The 16,941-nt window shown below is 47.5% G+C and overlaps 1 protein-coding gene across 3 annotated transcripts in view; it reads left to right on the plus strand.

Moving 5' to 3' along the window:
* Window positions 1-13,415, plus strand: part of LOC306834096 (paired box protein Pax-7-like) — a 40,789-nt gene extending 27,374 nt beyond the window's left edge. For all 3 annotated transcript variants that reach the window (XM_079359864.1, XM_079359865.1, XM_079359866.1), the window contains exons 7-9: window positions 230-429; window positions 8,904-9,171; window positions 11,060-13,415. In XM_079359864.1, the coding sequence (XP_079215990.1) occupies window positions 230-429; window positions 8,904-9,171; window positions 11,060-11,175 (584 nt within the window). In that variant the 3' untranslated portion in view covers window positions 11,176-13,415. The remainder of the gene's footprint in view (window positions 1-229; window positions 430-8,903; window positions 9,172-11,059) is intronic.
* The last annotated feature ends 3,526 nt before the right edge of the window (window positions 13,416-16,941 follow it).

The following is a 16,941-nucleotide window of genomic DNA, read 5'->3' on the forward strand; positions in this document are numbered from 1 at the left end:
TTTTATGAAACGACGCACATCGTTTGTTGATTTCTGTCCCATCAGAAGATTTAAGCACTTCTAGTTCAATGTTTTATGTTGAAGAATCAAAAGCAGCATCTTCAGGCAGAACGTGTGATTGGACGTAGACCTCCTGGACACACACACACACACACACACACACAGCCTGAGTGTGTTAAGCCTCACTTAGCACACGAGCTAACAGCCGTGTGTGTTTTGTCATCTTCAGACGGAGGCGCTACAGTTCACCGTCCTCAGCCGTTACCTCCGTCCACCATGCACCAGGGCAGTCTGTCCGGCAACGACAGCAGCTCCGCCTACGGCCTGTCCTCCAACCGCCACGGCTTCTCCAGCTACTCCGACAGCTTCATGACGTCTGCAGCGCCCAACAACCACGTCAACCCCGTCAGCAACGGGCTCTCCCCACAGGTGAGACGGGCTGCTGCTGTCTGCTCTTTGTCATCTGAACACAATTAGAGAGGACGCATTGTGCTCCTTGTTTTTAGACACTGATTCATCCGTCTTCCCTGAGCTGTGAGGTCATGCAGCCAGAGAGAGTCGAGGCTAGAAACCGTTTTCATCCCTGGTAGTTCTATAGAGACGATGAATGAGCGGTTTGACTCTTTTTCTGCGTCAGTGTGCTCAGACTTTAGGTTCAAAGTGTATTTCCTGGCTGTCACACGAGATCCTTCAGAGAGGAGGAGTGGTGAAGTGTGAAGGCGCCGGTGAGTGGCAGTGAAGGGGTTAATTAACGTGTTAAGCTAACGTTACATTATCCTGCGTTTAGCGTCTGTATCTTCAGTGTTTGGAGGAACTCGAGCAGGCCGGAAAGTTTTTAACATGTGCAGTAGCTCCTGACTGATGACACACACACACACACACACACACACACACACATCCTGTCAGGTGACACCGCAGACGAGAATGAAGCAGCGTGCACGTCACATCACAGCCCAGCTCAACATGAAAAGATCTTTGGACACCTGTAAGACATCAGCGAGTAAAGATGGAGGCAGATGAAGACTGATAGACGTGAGCGCACGAGACGGTGAAGCGATTATAGCTCACACTTTAAGACCACCTTCATGCATCACACACGCGTGTGCTCGTGTGTTCTCTGCACGCTGCGTCCTCCTGGACAGCTTTCAGGTGCGTTCACGAGCTTAAAGCACGACTGCTTTTACCACCAACTGTTCACGTGTGAAAACCAACACACGAGTCGAGCCTGCGAAGAAAATCCCATCAAATTTAAACCCAAACATCTCACCTGATTGAAACATGAATCTGCTGCTGCCGCTCTCCGTGTTTATTGTCCTTCTCTCGGCGCCATCGTGCCACGCCGTCGAATCCCAGCTGAAGCTTTTTTTTTTTTCCATTATGGGTTCACTGTGTTTGACCCTTTCATCATGTTCCTGGGCATTTACATGAGATAACAATGTCGGGAGAATTTCCTAAGATCCCACTTCAAAAAAAAAAAAAAAGTGCAGGGAGCCCATATGCTGCACGTCTGACAGGCAATAATTCAATTTGAAGCCGCTATATTGCATTTGGAATGTAATTCACACGAGCCGTGCGAGCGCCTCCTCCTCCCGCGATTGAACGGGAAAGAATTAGAGGCCGACTTTCATGTGGAGACGGAGCGCGTGCAGCCAATTCCAAGTCTTATTGACAGGAAGACAAAATGACAGAATGAAGCGCCGTCCCTGTGATGGCGTAAATAGAAACCCTCTTTCTCACAGCTTCACCACCCGAGTTATAACCCCCCCCCCCCCCCCCCCCCCCCCCCGGAGGAAAAAATAAACCTTTTTTTAAACACACATTTTGACAAATTCCCATAAATCTATTTTGCTCTAAGTGGTGAGAAGGGTTTTTTTTTTCTCTCCTTCTGCCGGACCACTAATCCGTTTCTGTCAGGTCAAACAACTTAGTGACCTGCCACTGAAGATGAAACTATTACTTCCCACAGTGACCCCGACACTTTAACACATCACACAAGTAAAGAAGAAGAACATTTCTCCCCCCTCTCTCTCTCTCTCTCTCTCTCTCTCTCTCTCTCTCTGTGTCTCTCGCCCCGCGCTCTCATTTCCTCTCCGGTTTGTTGTGAGCGAGGGAAGATTTAGCCTGCTTTGGAATGGTGGAGCTCTCTGGCTCGCTATTTGATGTCGGGGTGAGGGATAGAGAGAGAGAGCGGGCGAGCGAGGATAGAACAGAGTGGGTTTCAGTGTTGGGGGATCAGAGCTGCTTTGGTTCTCCAGCTCTGTCTCTTTGATCCATATCCCCAGGCCTGCCTGCCTGCCTCGCTAACTCAGGCCTCTGCTCGTGATTCCTGACAACTGTCGGCCTGAGATAAGGAGGTGGGGTGGTGGTGGGGGGGTGGGGATGGAGGGGGCTCTCTTAAGGCCCCCCCCCCCCCCCGCCACCTCCCTCCTCGCCCCCCCATCCTGCACACTGCAGCACTACCTCAAACACCATTAACGTTAAAAACATATATTTAAAAAACCAGCAATATATTCAGGAACCCCCTCCCTTTAAAAAAATACAAACACCGCCCCCCCCCTCCCCCCCCTCCCTCCCTCCTCCCCTCCCTCCCATCCCTGCTCCCCTGCTCCTGCAGTTCATAATGTGTTGACACGGCTGCATGCACCTGAATGTCAATGAGTGCGCTGCCTAATATTAGCTGCTATTAAAATGTGCAGTACTAAGCCCTTTGACTGGGCACGCTGTCAACTGGCACGCTCCCATGTCAACAAATCAAAAAGGATGAGCACATATATTTACATCATTCTCATAATGAGGAGCAGAGAAGGAGGGGGGGGTGAATTGGGGGGGTGGATGTTAATTAGAAATCGCCTGAAAAACAGATGCAGCTTCAGTTTGGCACCAAGCAAAGCAAGGAGCTTTATGGCAAATAAATAAATAATAAGACAAGACCTACTCAAGAAAGCTGCCAGAAAAGCAGAGGAATTTAAATCATACCCACTGATGGAATGTTTGTAGGATATATTTTTCTTTATTTATCACTCAGAGTCTTCTCCTCCTCCTCCTCCCTCCGTGGAAACCAAACAGAGCCCAGGGTGCCGTCTGACTGACTGAGTGGGTAGAAGAGTGTTAAGCCTCTCTCGTTCCCGCGCCGCAGATGAAATGTGGGCGTCGACCGGCTGCACGAACCAACCACTACGACCTCGAGCGCTCGCACCGTGACCACACGGCCGACGCACCCTCTATCCTGATTGGCCCAGAGGGTGCTTACCGACGACTTCGTCCCTCTGACGTCGTGTCTCGTTCGGCTCTGCGAACACGTCGACGCAATCGGCTGAAAAAAAAAAAAAAAGATAAAACTGTAAACAAGTGAAGAGTTTGAAGCGAACGTTGTTCCAAACGAGCGGACACAAGTGAAGCAGCGTAAAGATCGTGTTTCTGAAGATCGCTTCTTGTTTGAAGCATCGTCCTCTGTGACGTGCGCACGCACTCGTCTTCCTTTCCAAAAGCAGAAATTGCATCCCGACTTATTTCAGCACAAACCCGGATTTTTCTCGATGTTCACTCGATCGCACAGAAACGAAAATCCTCACCTTTCGTTTTTTTTCTTCCTTTTTGTTGTTACTGTCGTTATGAGAGATTTTTCTACCTTAGCACGAACATGCTAACACACGGCGGCGTGTTGAAAGACACTCCAGTTGACAGAACGTCATGATATGTATTTATAATCTGAGCGGTGGGAGATGACGCTGGCTGCAAACTGGTATCCTGAGAGTGACAGGATTTAGGATCAAAGTGTTCAGTCAGCTGTCAGGTCGCTCATCGCAGCAGGTCGCAGAGTCTCCTAAAACAATCAGAGTCTTTAATGAACCTGCAGAATAAAGTGGATCAAACTGAGCTCTCCGTCCGTCTCCCTGCGATGCATTCAGGGCCCGGCTGCCTGCTGTTTGCGGCGGCGCTCAGCCTGTCGGCCTCCAGCTGAGCGCCGCCGCTCTGTTTATTTACATGTCATTATGGCGAGGAGGAGCAGATATTAAAGCTGTCAGCTGCAGTTTGACCTGACATCCCTCTGCAGACCAGCGTCCTGCTGTTTGAGCAAACAGCTCCCGTCTCCTCCGACTCCCCCCCCCCGGCACGCCGCCCGCCCCCCCCCCCGGCACGCTCCGTAAAGAGCCTCTTGACCTGGAATCAGTAAAGGTTCCTGTTATGTAGTTAGGAAGAGGAAACAGCGAGTGTCAGTACAGATTAATGTGAGGCCTCGAATGAGCGCCGACGTGTGGACGCAGCGGTGGAGACGTGTGGACGCAGCGGTGGAGACGTGTGGACGCAGCGGTGGAGACCGCACCTCTCCAGCTTCCAGACAGAATTTTCCAGACTTGGGCTTTGAACCTACAGTCAGTCCCTACAGACCGAGCTCGTGCCGCCCGAGAGACTCAGAGGTTGTTTTAATGCTGTTTTTACACTGTTATTCAGACACACACACACACACACACACACACACACACACACACGGGACACGAGGACATGCATTAGTGGAGACTGTAGGGCTGCCACACAGGGAGCACACCAGACCTGTTCAAGGTTTGATGCCTTGCTCAAGGGCAGACCTCTTCCGCCCTCCAGATCAATTTCTAGACTTGGTCCGCACCGGGACTTGAACCGACGACCCTCCAGTTTCCAACCTAAGTCCCTAAAGTTTGAGCTTCTGCCGCCGTGCTCGTCGTCGAACGGAGATCGACTCCAGTTCACGTCCCTTCATCGTTTTCTGCGACTCCTCTGAGGGAGGAAAACGTCCTCGCAAAACTTTCCTGGTTTTTTTTTTTCTTGATGCTGCGATGTGCCGCCGTGGTTACATCACGGTGACACTCTGAGGTCAGCGTTCTCTGTCCCTGGATTAAGCTCATTTCATCAGAAAAGGTAATAAAAGAATCGACTTCAGATTCTGACAACGAGCTTTTTGTTTGTTGTTGCAGCGCCGCAGTTTTTTTTCCTCTTCTTCGTGACATTGAATTTGATTCCTTTTTCGTCACTGATGGGGGAGTTGGGATTTTCAGGATTACGTCCTCTGACAAAAAACACATCTGCTTAAAGTAAAATAGCATAAGCTGAGTGCATAATTACCTCTGATTGCATCAGATACTCTGCATTCAACAGTGACGAGCTCAATGCGCTTTGCAATTACTGTTTGACTGATGATTCAATAGAAGATAGTGATAGATCGTGTCTGACACCGGCTCCGTGTCAGCATCAGCCTTAATCCCGCTCTCTGCATCCGCCCACAGACGCAGCTCAACACGACACTGTGAGGTGAATCACAACGAAGCCACTCATTATTTAAATGCAAATATATGATGCAGTAGTGAAAGTTAACATCGCGGGTGAGTCCAGCCCGCTCGGCAGCGTGTGGAGCGAGGAGCGTACGTTAGCTTCTTAAAGGAATGTGAACATGACATGTTGTGAGTGGGACGCTTACAGTCTGATGCTTCACTTTGCTGCTCAATGTATTCAGTTTGTAAATTATCTTAAAAAAGCACATTTCTGCTCTGACATACTGTTAGAATATATCTGCTGGAAGCTTTCAGAAAGTTCCCTCATTTTAAAAACCTGGACTGGGGGGCGAAGGGGGGGGGGGGCTGAATGATCATAAAGGAACATCGAAGTTTTGATTTGATTCGAGCAGGTTTCGTCGAGCACATGTGGATCCCTGCAGCAGATAAACCTTTCTGTTGAGGTTACATCGCATCGTAGCGCCAACGAGACGCCATTTATAAAACCAGTCATATGACCTGAAGGACCGGAGGATGAGTTTGTTTGTGGCGCACTCACACTTCAGGTTTCTCTCTTCTTTCTTTTTCTTTTCTTCCTTTTAATTTTTTATTGCCTTTTCCCATCATGGCCAGGGGACTACAGATAAAAACAAGCCTCCTGGCTAACGTGTAATCATGTGTTTTATGAGATGGCACTGTCTCCTTTTAAATAAACTAATACTGAAGGTTGTGAGGAGCTAATAATACGACACACGCAGGGATTTACTCATTAAGCGAGCTGAGTTTACAAGACGAGGACTAAAAAAATCTAAAACTAAAAGGGACTCAGTCGAGTTCAAGTCCCCGCAGCAGAGAGAAGCTGACCTTATTATGAGTCGTGTTAGTCGATTCATGCTAACACGATTTCTCCAGAATGGAGGGTGAGGATCGAACCCTCTTCATGCACGAGTTAGCGCACCATGCTCGAGCGTGGATAAACCGTCCTGACTTAGTCGTTGGGCGAGATGTGACGAAGCCGCCCGGTGTGTCAGGAGGCTTTCAGTCTCTCCTCGAGGACGCTCGCCGTGTCGCAGTCACATGTTCGTTTACAAAGTCACAGGAGTGCGAACGCCGAGAGGTTGAAAAAGGCCATCTCGAAACGCTGCCTCCTCGTCCACCTCCACACTCTTCACCTGCTCCTGTGTCAAGTTCATGATCGACGACAGCCACACATTTCTAAGAGGCGTGAAGGGAGCCAGCTTCAGGTGGTTTTGTTTAATCCAATAAGTACTTCCTTTGAAGCGCACTGTCACCTTTAGCCTTTTTCACATTCACCACCTGATTCTGTTTTAGTGCCCTGAAATCCCCGATTATCTCCCAGCTGACTATTTATAAAAAAACTCAGTTTGGTACCAAGCAGCAAGCTGAGCTGAACTAAACTGAAGAGGAGCGAGAAGGTGAAGATGGTAATGTGTGGCTGAGAGATAACTGTCACATCTGCACACATCTGCTCAGCTCTCATCTCCTCATCTGTCAAAGACTCCTCAGAGACGCACGTGTGTGTGTGTGTGTGTGTGTGTGTGTGTGTGTGTTATATATCACCTTCCAGTGACCTTGACTCCCCACACACACAGTGCACGTTTACACATTGACCTTCCAACCTGGAGGAGAAGTGCAGCGCCGTGCGGCCGCTTTGCGCGCTTGACTTAAAAACCGACGTTCACCGCGTTGTTGAAATCAGCGCCGCTCTTTTTTTTTTTTTTTTTTTCCAGACGTGTGACATTCTCCGTAGTTTTGCCGCCTGCAGATCGTGTCTTTGCTCCGTGTCAGAAACTTGAAAAAAAAAAACACACACTCATTAAAAAGTAACGGAGCAGTTCGGCCGTTGTCATGGAGACAGAAGAGACATGCAGCATTCAAACTTTTCAGGCGAGCGCACAGTCATCGCTTTTCTGCACGTAAAAAAAAAAAAACGCCAGGTGGACCCGGGCCCTCAGTCTCTTACTAATTAGAAAACATGTGCTGCTGTGAACACATTCTGACACCACTGGACACCTCGTGCATCCAGTGGGAGTGAAATGCATGCTGGGAATGTTTAATAGGCCTGCCTTCGCTCCTGGCTGCAGCGTCTGTAAGAAGCGGTGCTATCAGTGTGCTGCAGCAGGCCGAGCTCAGACAGCAACAAAGACGGAGGGTTTCCTCTGACACCAGCTCGAACAAAACAAGGCCTCATTAGAACAGATGAAGACATTCGAATAAAACAAACTGAGGAAACTCTTTGTCTGGAATGCTAATTTATCTGAAAGAGAGCATATTGTGTTCATTTATTCTTCTTTCTTAGAGGTACAAAGAAAGAAAGCTGCTGGCTGCTGAAGTGAGAGTGTTGTCAGAGTGTTGGGTTTAACTCAGAGACTCAGAGCACATGAAGGTTGGACACAGTGTTAGTCAGCGTGCAGCTGTTAGCATGCAGCTGTTAGCGTGCAGCTGTTAGCTCAGACCAATCACTGAAACATCTGAGGCAGCCTTTTTGCTAAGCTAGGCTAACTAACACAAACACACACGGGCTAACTTTTTGATAAAGATCTTCTCAAGGACTTCTTGCCAAAGATTTGAATATTTTTTTTATTATTCAGTAATAAATGCTGAACAAAGTCAGAAGGTTCCTCCACCGACTCCATCATGAAAATCAATTTAAATAAACTCAGAACGCTTCCCTGAGCCCGGGTCAGAGTCTCGTTGTGTGTGTGTGTGTGTGTGTGTGTGTGTGTGTGTGCGTGCGTGTGTGTGCATGTCTGACTGTGTGTTTGTGGAGCTCCCGATGTGGAGCTCTCCTCTCGGGCGTTTTGAAATCTCCGAGTGTCTTCAGACGTGATGAAAGCGGAGGAAAACATGTTGAATTGAACAGATAATTCTCACACAGCAGGTTCAGCTTTAACATGTTCAGATTTTTTGGTTGTTTGTTGCAGAAATAGAAACGGCGTGTTAAGACTCTGAGAAATACATTCAGAAAACATTTTCTGACCTTGTCTTAAAGCGGGCTCTGGTGGCGTTGGCGGCTCAGCGTCAGACAGAGAAGTGAGGCATGTGGGAGGAGAACAAAGTGCAGCAGGGAGACAGAGGTTGAGGAGCAGAGCCTGCAGGACCCCAGGAGACGTCAAACCTCGAGTGGAGCGAGGAGGTGAAGGCTTCCCAGCAGCCTGACACTCCCATTCAGGGCAACAAGGAGGTGGCCTGTCACCGCAGAGCCGCCCTTTGTGGAACTTGAAAGTGGAAAATTATACAAATCTGCATATTTAGCATAAACTCACTGACTTCAATTAAAGGTGGCGGGATTAGTGGGGGGGGGGGGGGGGCAACATGCACGAAAGACTCCTCCAAGTCGCAGAAAGGAGCTGAAGTATAAAGACAAACCACAGTTATGAGGTCTGAAGGACTTTACTTTATAAACACATCTCGGTGTAGACCATGAATTATTGCATGACAGGCACTGGCTTTGGAAAAGTGGCCTGATATGACCGCTGCATCTCCCAGGATGAAACAATATGGTTGCCATGCCAACCGGTGTGTCTCTATAATGTTTGGACCTCTGACTGGTGGAGAATTTGCCTGATGGTTTGTGAGCTCTCTTGTGAGTGAGTTTGTCCCGTTACATCGTGTCCTCTCTCTGTGTGCTCGCAGGTGATGAGCATCCTGAGTAACCCCAGCGGCGTTTCCTCCCAGCAACAACACGACTTCTCCATCTCGCCGCTCCACAGCGCCCTGGACTCCTCTCCGTCCAACTCCATCTCGGCCAGCTGCAGCCAGCGTTCGGGCGACGCCTCCATCAAGACGGTGGACAGCCTCCCGTCGTCCCAGTCCTACTGCCCTCCAACGTACAGCACCACCAGCTACAGCATGGACCCCGCCGTGGCTGCCGCCGGCTACCAGTACAGTCAGTACGGCCAGAGTGAGTCTGATCGTTTTTTCACTTCCTGCCTCCGACTGATTTGAACTCTTAAATGAGCAGAACAGATTTATAGCAGCGTCACTACCTCCAATACACACTCATTTAACTGCACTCTATGGGGGGCCCGGATCCGGATCCGGACACTCCAATTCCAACGTATCGTCCTCGGGTGCGGCGGTTCACTCGAGTACGGTCTGTGTGACGTCGTTCTAAACGGCTCCCGTTGCTTCAGAAAACATCGTTACACATCGTAGCACGCTTCCTGCTCGGAGCTGCACGCTAGACGTCGACGTGTACGTGTGCAGGTGTACACGCGTGTGAGCGCAGACGAGGGGAGGAGAGAGCAAATCAGGCCTCATGTGAGAACGCCCTCACTGCCTAAAGAACGACAGCGAGCGACCTCAGAGTGTTTGTAACGTTCCTCGTGTCCGCTTTCATTTAAAGTCAGCGAGAAGGGAAGAGGAGCGAGGAGCGTGAAGGTCGCTGCTCTGCCTCATCGTTTGAGGAAAGTCACGAGGCGTTGAGTGTGGACACACGGAGGAGGAGTGTTCGATGACTGTTAGACGATCTCCTGGCCAGTGTTACTAAAGCCTGTCTCTAAGTAAGAATGTGTGTGTGACGCTGTGAGTGATGGTCTGCGACGTGACGCTCAAGACCCTCCGCCGCCTCCTCCCCTCCCTCCTGCACACAGATTTAAACGTTTACTTCAGACATTTGACTCCTCTCTTGTTCTATTGCAGGAAGCTCCTGACAGATTAAAGTGCATACTGTCAAAATAGCTGAGGTGTGTGTGTGTGTGTGTGTGTTGTACCTGTGTTTGTACATGCGTGTGTGTGTGTGTGTGTGTGTGTGTTATCAGATATCAGGGAGGCAGAGGACTCTCAGTGAGACTGCTCAACAGGGATTTAGGGTATAAACCTGGTTGACAGGAAAAACAGCTTCCTTTAGAGGGGCCTCACTAAACCCTTGTGAAACACAAACACACACACACACACACACACACACACACACACACACACACACACACACTTCCCCCCCACTAGCTGTCGGGGTGACTGGCACCTTGGCAGACAGACCTGCCCACCCATAGGTGCTCTTCTTTCTCTCATTCCTCAGCACAGAGTGACAGCCTCCTTTCTGTGCACGCTAGCATCCTAACTGACGTGCCTTACTTATCACCTCCCCCCCGATAGCCACCACACACACACACACACACACACACACACACACACACACACACACCGTGTCACATCACATCTGCTGTCAGCCCGCCTCTCTCCTGCCCCATAAAAGAGAAGTTATCAGCGGCTGAACCTGGGAGGGGCGACATCCAGCGCCACCAGAGGAAAATGAGCGTTAAAGCCGTGTGTGTGTGTGTGTGTGTGTGTGTGTGTGTGTGTGTTTGTGTGTGTGTCAGAAGGTGTGTGATCGGACAAACGACACTACAATGCGTGTTACAGGATAAGTTGTGGCGCCTTTGGTTAAACGTTGAACACGTCAGGTTGACTGAAATTAAAAACAAAAATTCGAACCGGACCGATAAATGGTCCAGCTGATAATATCGGCTGATTTGATCACGTCATGTGACCATCGGTATCGGCTCGTTTATCTCCGATGTGTGCCGATTTATAACTATGTTCACAATGTAATAATATCATTTATTTTAATGTGTTGCACTGCTTCTATTCTGGCCAATAAATGATCTCAATGAAGACGTGTAATCTTTTCCACAAGGACTTTGAGGAATCAGCGCAGGTTGATGGATCTCTAAAGATGGAAGATAGATCGGTTTCATGAACGCCGTGACGCGTTGTGATCTGTTTTCAGGTTTGTCGTTATGAGTGACGAGGGCTGTGTGTGACTCTTTCCTCCTCCTGTCTCTCTCCAGCGGCGGTGGATTACCTGGCGAAGAACGTGAGTCTGTCCAGTCAGCGCAGGATGAAGCTGGCCGACCACTCGGCTGTACTCGGACTGCTGCAGGTCGAGACCGGCCAGGCCTACTAGGACTCACCCAAAACACCAAACACCTGGTCACCAGCACAACCCTGGACTCCAGCTTCCACCTGAACAAAGTCTCCCTGAGTGTGTGTGTGTGTGTGTGTGTGTGTGTGTGTGTGTGTGCGTGTGTGCGTGCTCCTCCGGGGTTCGAGGACGTCATGATGCAGCTGTTCAAGCTTTAAACATTCCCCACGGGACCAACCGAATCCACCACCACACGTTTATCGCTTCACACTGCACGCCATTCTTACACACGCTGTCAGGACGACTTCGAGATGTCGACAGGTTGTTTTTAGTTTTTTTTTTTTTTCAGCACAACCCAGACGTTCAAACACAAGCTCTTGAAACAAACAGTCTTAAGAAGCACAAATCTCCCTTTGTTTTAGTGAAAAGTGATTTATTTTAAATTGGCTGCGGACATGCGGAGGCATCGAGTCGGCACGTTTGGCGGTGAAGGGCGAGTAACAAACATTTCTTTAGTTGTTGTACGATGTGACGTCAACACAGTCGACATCGAGCGTGAGTCGAGACGAGTCCACGTGTGAGGCTGAACACGCTCGAGAGACTTCAGGAGATTCAACGTTTCTCGATCTTATTTTCGCTCACCCTTTTTTTTTTTTTGGCTTCGAGCGTGAAATGATTTGATTTTGGAGTCACGGACGCTACCTCAAAAGTTTCGCGTGTTGTACTTCTGACCGCATAAACCATCAGCGAGCACAAAAACAAGATCTTACAAACCAATCCTGACCTGCGTGAGGTCAAACTTTGAATCGTTTTTTTTTTAAAAAAGAGACACATAAAACTTCAGGGTAACCCCGTATACTTTGTATTTGTACGCTTGTGAACATTTTAGATCGCGACTATCAGCACAATATATGGGCAGCTTAAAAGCGAAGGTTCCAGATCCCCGTGTGTGGATGTGAGTGTGTGAGTTTATGAGGGAGATAAAGACACGTCTGCGGCAGGCTGATACGGAGCCTGAAGAGACGCTGCAGCCCCTCTTATCAACAACAAGACCTCCTGAAGAGCTTTGGACAGAGTTGGAGGTCAGACAAGCTCCTGACTGAGCAGCTGACATCCAGCGGGACGGCCGCTTCCCCGCCGCCGTGCAGACGGACTTTACTCCACGCAGCTTCGCACCACTTCTTATCCTTTGACATTCCAGATGATTTCACGTCTCCGTGTTTCAGGTTGAAGCGCTGGATAGTCGACGTCAATATCCTTTTTTTTTTTTTTTTTTTTACTCACTCCTCGAGGGAACGTCTGATGATCGTAGCTGACTAATGTTTACCCTCCATGAAGATATGAATGACAGTCGCAGCAGTTTGCTCCCACCCAGCAGTGTCAACATCGGCGACCCGGGAGGAAACGTGTTGCTTTCACTCCGTCTACCTACAAAAATGTTTTTCAAATAGTAGATTTAATTCGCCCTCAATGCAAAGAAACCTCGACCTTTAAACGAATCAGGTGTCTGTTAGTGGGAAAGGGAAAGCTCCTCCTCGGGAAGCCTTTGGCCCTGCTTGGGATCGGAGCGACATCGCTGACATCGACGTGCTGCAGGAGACCAAACTAAGAGTCGTTCCCCTTTTCCTATCATTCCACGCAAACTGAACATGCGTCGACGTTTTTAAGTTATCTTTTTGTCTTTGTTTCTTTTTTTTTAGTATTTAACATCATTCCAGAGACTCGCTCGGTGTTGAATTCATTGACTTAAAGGTGAAGCCATGTTTGTTACCTTCCTCCTCTTCACGCTCACTGGATGCTGGTGTCCACGTGTACCTGTAATGAAGGCGATGTTTGACGCAGAGGCTTTTAGAATTCCTCTGTTTAACTCTTCGGACGCTGGCTGTGTTTAACCTTCTACCTTGTGTATATATATTTTTTCAATGACTGCAAAACCAAGACGAGCATTAAGGATCAAATGTACAGAGATGCTCATGAAGCCCCGCCCCCTTCTTCCCCCCCCTCCCCCTCCCCTCCCCTGTTTACCTCTTGGTCCTTTTTCTCTGCTTGTTCTGTTCTGCTTTCTGTTCGGCATGTGTGTATGTTGCCATAGTATAATTTATTCTACCTGTAGGACGTATTAGACTAGTGAGAAATTTGTATTGGCATTTACTCCCCTCAGCCTCTTGGTGTCTAATGTAACACTGGCGTAACTGTCTGTTCATTAAAGCTCTACTGGACCAAGAACACCGACGTCTCATCACTTTCTTCGGCTTGTTTTGTGTCAGACTTTGGTAAACTGAAAACAAGCGCTCATCACATTCACATCACATGGCATCTTACATCCTAATAATTTCCTTTTGGATTTTTAACTGTAAAGATAAAAGGTGGTGAGACTCCAGCGGGACGTGGAGCTCCTGTCCAACAGAAACATGTTTGATAAAGTATCGTTTAACAAAACGATTTTTAAAGCTGGCGATAGACTTCAACATTCTGGGCCTGATTTTTCACCCTTCAGCGACCAGCTGGAGGAGGTGGGGGCGTGGTCAAAGTTGCAACCGATTTATTTTCTAAAATGTGTTCAATTCAATTCAATTCAAGGGCACACAGAGCAGCAAACGAACGACAGTGCAGCTATGCTAACACATTTAACCGACAACAAAGAATAAAGTGTCAACGAAGAATAAGTATCGAGAGTGTTTGTACAAAGTTAGATACAAGGAGGAGCAGAGAGGAAAGTACTGTGGTGCCACTACGATTATTTTACAGCTCCCCATCAAGTCAAGTCATCAAGTTGAAACGATTTCCGGTCGATCAGATTGAACACTCTCAGCATCCCATGAAAACGAGTGACAGGAAGTTGCGTACTCTGACCGTATAAAGCCGCACATAATCCGTCTTCTAAAACAGGATTTAGCCCAAATTGTTTTCGTTTTCTCATTTTTCTCGCTGCAAAAAATATTCTTCTTCTACTTAAAATATTAAAAATAATATTAAATTGGTTCAGATTTGAAAGTTTTTTCATTTTTTATTATCTTGGTACATTACTGGTTATTAAGGATGTTAATGTTTGGGATCTTCATGATCCAGTTTCTCTACAGACTAAATTTCCTTTTTCCTTAATTACATTTATCTGATTTGAAATCCTGGAAAACTATTAAAACAGTCTGAGCTCAGTAAATTCAATCCGTCTTTTATGAGTTTCTATACTGTAGGTTTAATGTGTGCAGTTGAGTGTTAAAGGTTTTTTTTTTTTTTTTACTCTTTCTGGTTAAATGTGTTTTTTTCCCACTTCAATCTCTTCCCTGTGCTGCTCTCTCAGACTGTCCAGCCAGCGGGCCTGAGTGGCTTTTTGCTCCGTCCTAAAAATAGCGTGTTGTGGTCAGGTCTGGGTCACAGGCCTTCAGGCAGCAGCCAACACTGCGGGCTTCAGACGGCCCTCTTCATTAACACGAGTCTGTTCCCTCTGCTCCGTTTCTACAAAGAACTCCTCCTATCTTCAATCGCTGGAGCTCTCGTCAAAGCCTCACGGCCCGGAGAGGCGTGCGTTATCAAAGAGGGCTCAGATCATGATCAGGGTTCGAGTCATTAATTCAAAAGGAACCAAACTCCTCCAGTGGATTATTTTTACCCCTCAGAGGCTGTTTTCACATGTCCTCTTAAACATTAAAAATAAAAATGTCAACCTTGAAATTGTCCCGAGTCAGCGGTTCACACATGTAGCCCACAGTGGGAAATCATCCCTGTCCGATCAAGTCTGCCTTTATATCAAGAGTGTAGTTTGAGATTCAGCCAATCAACAAAAGAGAAACGGAGATATTTCTCACATTGGATTGCTGAACATTTACTGAAACAAAATAATGGGATAAATTCGGAGTAAAGCCGGGGTTAAAAATGTGTCCGTTTTATGTAAATGTGAAAGCGTAAAGATGATGTTGGTCGACCTCTGCTCTCCAGCACATCGCAGCTTGATGTGCTAAAAACTTTACTAAAAGTCTCTGTTTTGTAAAGTTCATTAAAACACCTACACACTTAACATCGGGACTTCTCCTTTGTGTGTGTCGCCGTCAGCTCAGTCAAACATGCACAGACCATTAACGTAAAGAAAACCATAACTTTCATTTCCTGTGGTGGGAATAGTTCTGTGATAGCTAACTTAAATAGGTTTCTATTATCGTCCGTGTCCTGTATATTTCTTTACATTTACCTCAGCCGACGATGTCAGTACTGAAGTAAAAAACTGTATCGTCTGCATACAGAATAATTCAGCTGAAGCTGCAGCCACATCTGAGCTAATTTGACCAACAATGGCAAAGAAAGAACAGAGATACCAATCTGTTGTGTGGCTTTCAAACAGTCAGGTTTTCTTTAATGACTATCTGTGAGACGCGGTTTGAGTAGACCAGAAAACATTCCTTTTTTAAATGAGCTAAAACATCCTGCTAATTCCTCACCTGCAGACCTTCAATCAAAGAAGAAGTTACACTGACAGCTTTTCGTTACAACACCAGAGATCTTAGTGTTTAAAAAATAATGAGAAATGTAATTTAATAAGCAATTAACCTCTCTGGTGAGATCATAGCAGTCGCTCGACTTTGACAGCCATGATTATCAAGCAGTCAGCACTAATGTTATCACTCTGACTCAAAGTGTTACAAGGAATGCAGTGATTAAAGGACATGTCTGTAGAAGTCCGACCGCACCCCCCCCTCCACCGCAGCAGGCCCTGGGGTATTGTGCACCGGGAGTACCGCTGTGTCAAACACCCAACACTGTCACAATGAGAGCACTTACAAAGCCTAACATCTCCGTAAATCCCATAATTATTCCAGGATACATTATGTACCTGGGCCCCAGCTGTCTGATCACCACAGTGAGGGGATTGCACCTTCTACAATCAGCTTACACGAGACAGATTGTTATGATTGGCTAATAATATCAGCTTGTAAGTAGTGCGCTTATAAGCGGTGTGAGACAGACGCAAGAAATAAATTGTTAGATCCCTCGCTCCCTCCTCCCCGGCTGCTGTTGTTGGCCGCTGTTGTTCCATCTTTTATTTACCTCGCAGATTTCATTTTCCCCGTCGACAAAAGAAAGTGACACGTAGTAGTTGTCGACTGCTGCTGCTATCGCCGTCCTCGTCTCGTATTAAGTATCAGGGTTCTCCTCGAGTCTCATGTCTTTTATGTCTTATCGCAGCCGTCCTCCTGAATGCACGATTACCGAGGTTGCATGGAAACCTCTGTTGTTCAGCAGCCTGCTCTCACACCCTGCCCCCTCACTCCCTGCACCCCTCTCACTCTAATCTCCTCACTACAGTAGCACTTTGAAAATTAAGCTGGGAGGAAGCCGGGTGTCTTACTAACCTCTCTGCTCCGACGCCGGGCCCTCAATCAGTCTCATTGTGGCGAAGAGACTTCAGCACGTCTGAGTCAACACGTCTGAGCTGACAGACGCTCTGAAAACCTCTCGCTTCAAAAGGCTACATGACTTCCAAATGCTAAACTGGCTGCACAAAGAAAAGAGCAGGTAAATTGCTTATGCGTATTTTCAGTGAATGCTGTGATTACGATGAATGTTGCGCCCATGTTCAGACCAGTAAACAGCCTTTTAGGGAAACGACGACTGGGAATATCTTTTGCTACAAACAATAAACACAACGATGAACAATTAAGGTAGTTTAATAAAGGTTCAGTACCTTACTCTAAACACAAAGTGAGATCTAGTGGACTGGGCATGCTTAGGTACACAAAACCTGCACAGGCTGTCTCACTAAAATCATTGGTGCCCAAACAGGTGAAACTCTCCTTTAATAACAGGTGAAACTCT

Source organism: Symphodus melops (assembly GCF_947650265.1).
Source record: "Symphodus melops genome assembly, chromosome: 13".
Lineage (NCBI taxonomy): Eukaryota > Metazoa > Chordata > Actinopteri > Labriformes > Labridae > Symphodus > Symphodus melops.